This window comes from Emys orbicularis, chromosome 4 (genome assembly GCF_028017835.1).
Source record: "Emys orbicularis isolate rEmyOrb1 chromosome 4, rEmyOrb1.hap1, whole genome shotgun sequence".
Taxonomy (NCBI): Eukaryota; Metazoa; Chordata; order Testudines; family Emydidae; genus Emys; species Emys orbicularis.
In genome coordinates this window covers 62790201-62794743 of record NC_088686.1, presented here as the reverse complement: position 1 = coordinate 62794743, position 4543 = coordinate 62790201, and the positions used below count along the sequence as shown (strand labels likewise).

At 50.2% G+C, this 4543-nt stretch overlaps 1 protein-coding gene across 1 annotated transcript; it reads right to left on the bottom strand.

Annotated features, from left to right (window-relative positions):
* Positions 1 to 224: 224 nt before the first annotated feature.
* Positions 225 to 3440, bottom strand: CHAC1 (ChaC glutathione specific gamma-glutamylcyclotransferase 1). Its single transcript, XM_065403300.1, has 3 exons — positions 3243 to 3440; positions 2594 to 2629; positions 225 to 1711 (listed from the first exon to the last, which is right to left on the bottom strand). Exons 1-3 carry the CDS (start codon positions 3438 to 3440, stop codon positions 1307 to 1309), a joined length of 639 nt encoding a protein of 212 aa, XP_065259372.1. The 3' UTR covers positions 225 to 1306.
* Positions 3441 to 4543: the final 1103 nt, after the last annotated feature.

The following is a 4543-nucleotide window of genomic DNA, read 5'->3' as shown; positions in this document are numbered from 1 at the left end:
CAGGGGTAAGTAAGGAGAGAATAGTGGAATTAGTGTGTGGGGCAGTGCGGGACTAGTGTTAGTCTACTTGTTCTAGTGCCCTGCACCAGGGAAAATGAGTAGTGTAGTCACTCATGTGCAGGATATTCTCTTGGCCTGTGCCATTAGCTTTTAATCCCCCCTCAATGCATAAGCTTTGCTGCTTAAAAGAATCCATCAGGTTTGTTTTTCATTTTAGTGTCAGTTGCTTTATTACTGGGCACAATACAATTTCACTTCCTCATACACACAAGCCACAGTAACATGTCAAACATTTCCTCTCCCCGATCATGGTTAAACTGTTTAAAAAACAAGACTAGTCCACACTGTCAGTCTGTTCTTGAGAGGGATTCTACTACCATACCTTGCAATAGCAGCAGCTCTGTCACAAACACTATTTAACAGCAGGGAACGTGCCAGGTGAAGCTGATGAGTTTAGTCTTTACTGCTTCATCAGCTTCCTTCTCCCCCACTCAACACTGTCAGGACAGCTTTTTCTCCACATGTAAACTCAAGGTCTGGTAAGGGGCTCACACCTTTGTGCCACACCCTGCACTGCAGGGCATGAGCTGTTACACCGGCAGACAGACATTCCCCCTCTTAAGGAAATATGTATTACTACACATTACAATAAATACATCTTCAAGTTGCAAAAGTAAGTGCATTGGTTCTGTCCCTTTGAGACATATAAGGAGGTAGGGCTCATAAGAACCTATAGAGGCAAATCAATTTTATATTGCACAGGAGCCCCGGCATTATACTTTAAAGTCCAGTCACTGTACTGGAGGTGGGAGAGGGAAGAAAGAGGAGGTCTCATTTGATACCAAGCATGCTCTTGTCCCCACCACTGTACAAGTGGCTTTGCCAGTCTGAGGTAGAGTGACCGTTATACTGTGAAACAACACTGCAGTCAAGTCCAGCTCAACTGGTGTCCAAAATAAAAGTACACTGAGGAGGACAGCATCCTCTCTCTCTAAAAGAAGAGGAGTGAACACCATACTGTTCACATTTGACTGCCACAGAACCAAACCTTACAGTGAAAACTCACCAACCAGTCATGATCCTCACACCCAGCTAGGAGACCAGGAATGGGCACCATGTTTCCACAGGTGGTGAGTGTGGCAGCTCAAGTATGCTTGTAGCAGTTTCCCCGCCCCCAACTACTTGTTCACTGTCATGCTTATGTCTCAACCAGTCCAATGTATTTTTTCCTTCCCCCTCATGTCTTCATTTGATATTTTCAAATGAAGACATCTCCCCTTTCAGCCCTCTGAGATAGGAGTCTCATTCACACCTCCACTAAAGGCTCCTCAGCCTGGCATAGACAGGGCAGGATGGAAACAAGGGCCTCCTCAATGGAAAACAAGTGTTCGTCCTCCACCTGGGGACAAAAGTAGCGCATGAAGTCTGCCAGTCGCAGCAGATACTCTATGTTGTGTCCAGACCGACCGCTCGAGACAATGATCTGGGCTGCAATGTCCTCTTCAGATGCTGGGCCAAGGTAGGTGGGGTTCTGGGGTGTAGCAATGTAAACTAGGGCCAGGATGGGTTCATCAGCCTCTTTATCCTGGGGGTGGAACTTCACTAGTTTGGTGTCATAGCCCCCCAGGACTGCTTCTCGCATGTTCAAGTACTGAAGCGATTCAGCAATCTGCTCTCCACGGACTTCATAGGCAACACCCCACGTGCATGCCTGAAATTACAAGTGAAGGTTATTTGCTGCTGCAAATACAATGCAACAAATGCACCAGCATTTCCTATACAAAACCTTTTGTTTCAGGGTGCATGGTCACCCTGTCTAGTTAAACAATGGGAACAAGGCCTGAAAAGACAACCAGGCATCGGAGAAGGGACAGCACAACTGATCCAAGGAAAGGGATGGAGGAAGATATGGTCTCCTTCTTCTGTTCACCAAGAAGGCAGCAAGGAATAGTTGCCTCTGTCTTTCAAAGTCACTTAAAGTGCAAAATTCAGCTCTTGGTGTATGCCATTGAAATAAGAGAAACTGGCCCCAGAACACTCCCAGCAGCCTAGTATTCTTTCACAGGGCAAAAAGACTATCTTCTGACTAGCTTATTCTGGAGGTAAATCTAGTGTCCGCTTTCATCTTGCAGGACAAGGGACCAGATTAATCACTGGTGAAAAGCACCAAAGTGAGTGAGAGTATACTGGTGATGAATTTGGCACAGCATGTCCCATTTCATTTAATTTGCCAGGTCTCTAGTTTTAACTCTAACCTTCTTTGGCTGAATGGTCTAATGTAGTGTCTGCAATTCCCTCACTTCCAGCTGAGTCTGCGGACTAAAAAAATAAGAACTCCAGCAAGGCCATCATGTTGATTTATACTAACCCACAAAACTGTATCCCAGGGTTGTTTTACCATTATTATGGGATACAGTTGCCAAGGGGTTACCACTGCCATGTAGTTAATGAGGGAGATGTTGATTAGCTACTGAAATAGTCTAGTATCATTACTGTGGGAGTAATCCAACTAAAGCCATATAATAAACCTGAATAGTAGCAGCTATAGGTTTAATATATTTCATTATAAAAGATGCTAGATGTAGATACTTACATCATAATCCTCCTGGAGGGTAACCACACGGCCAGGCTACACAGGGAGAGAAACATCATTTTAGAAACCAGATCAAGTACCAAATCACCAGTACAGGCAGGCTAGGATGATACAGCCCTGCTGACACCCACCGCAGCTCCAGGTACCACCACTACGCTGCAAGTCACTGCAGGCACATGAGACAGCTGCAGGGCACCCAGCATCATAAAGATGGCACCAGCTTCAGACAGGGTATGGGTTGTGCCAGGAGGCAGCAGGGTGGGAAGGAGGCAGATTTTTTTTCAAGATTATTAGATCTGGAGCTAAATTTACAAACAGCTGAATCCTGGAGAGAGTCTGGGCAGGTGCCTTTATCAGTATCAAGGGCCACTTTTCACTTCCAGTAGAGGCATCTAGCCTATCCCACCCAGGCACTGACTCGAGGTGCTCCAAGGGCAGGTAGGTGCCAAAGGGGTGGCTTGGATTGGCTACTTCCCGCCACCCCCGTGCCCATGGCAAGGAGCGGGAGATTCACCCCCAGGGTTACCCACCTTCTCCCCTCCCTGGGCCCGCACTCCCTCCTTGTGCCCCGCCCCCCAGCAGCCCGGGCCGATTCCCGCAGCCCGGGGCCCGATCCCCCCCACCCAGCCAGCGCCCGATCCCCCTTTACCATCTTCTCGTTGCCGCGGTGGAAGGTGTCTCCCTGCCAGAAGCGGCGGCTGTAGCCGCGGATGAAGCCCACCTTCCTGGAGCTGAACTCGAAGTCGGGTCTCCACACCAGGGAGCCGTAGCCGAAGATCCAGAGGGGCGTTTTCTGCTCCCCAGCATCCTCCTCCTCCTGCGCCTGGCGCTCCGCGGGCAGCTTCATCGCCCGGCTGCACGGACCCAGCAGGCGGGGGCGGGGGCCGCTGGCGGCGAGGCGGGTGCAGCAGCGCTGCAGTAGGCTCCCGAGGCTGCTGCACGGGGGCAGCCCCAGCGCAGGGGCGGGGCGGCGAACACGGCTGGGGCCCCCCGCGGCGGGGACGGGGCTACCGGGCACTGGGCGAAACGCGGGGCAGCCTCAGCGCTTTATACCCCAGCCTGGCGCAAGCTCCGCCCACCTGTCACAGTGAGGTGCGCTAGGAAGGGACTCGTTGTCGCCGCTTCCAATCAGCGGCCCCGGCTCCGGTCCTCTGCCTCCATGCGGAACTGTGATTGGGAGGAAGGGCCTTCAGTCCCGGCGGAGCTCGCTCGCTGATTGGTCGAATGCTGACTCCTGTATCAATCCAGGATGATGCAACGGAACGGGGATCTTTCGCCGGGCCGTGCGTAGAGCAAAGCCGGCGGCTGATTGCATCAGGTAGCCAGGGCATGGCGAGAGGCTGGGGGCGGGACGGATGTGGGTCAGTAGGAAAAAGGCTGTTTCGTGGAACGCTGATAGCTTGGACTGGTCCAAGCCTCACAGCCGAGTTCAATGCCTGTCTCTGTCCCTCACTCTCTAAAATGGGCACAATCATGCTTACCTGTACCACAGCCTAAGCTAAATAGTGATGTTACACTGATGGGGAGGGAGGATGTTGTAAGTATCTAAATCGTAGTAGTGGGAAGGGATAGAATACAGTAAAGATCTGGTGTTACAATGTAAAGAAATAGGTTATCAGAATAAATGGTTTGAACTTCCAAACTGTTAAATCATTTAATTACATAGTCTTATTACTGATACCTCCTCCTCCCACCCCTCCTCTCCTCTCCTATTGTTTGGCACCGACATGATATGTTTTATCTCAGATTAAACTATACAATTTCTAGGGCAAGGACTACTTGTTTTATACAGATCTTCTGGCACAGGGGAGCCCTGTCCCTGACTGGGGCTACTGGAAGATAAATGAATAATACTGGGAGAGAAGCAACAGAGAGTCCTGTGGCACCTTTAAGACTAACAGATGTATTGGAGCATAAGCTTTTGTGGGTGAATACCCACTTCGTCAGACG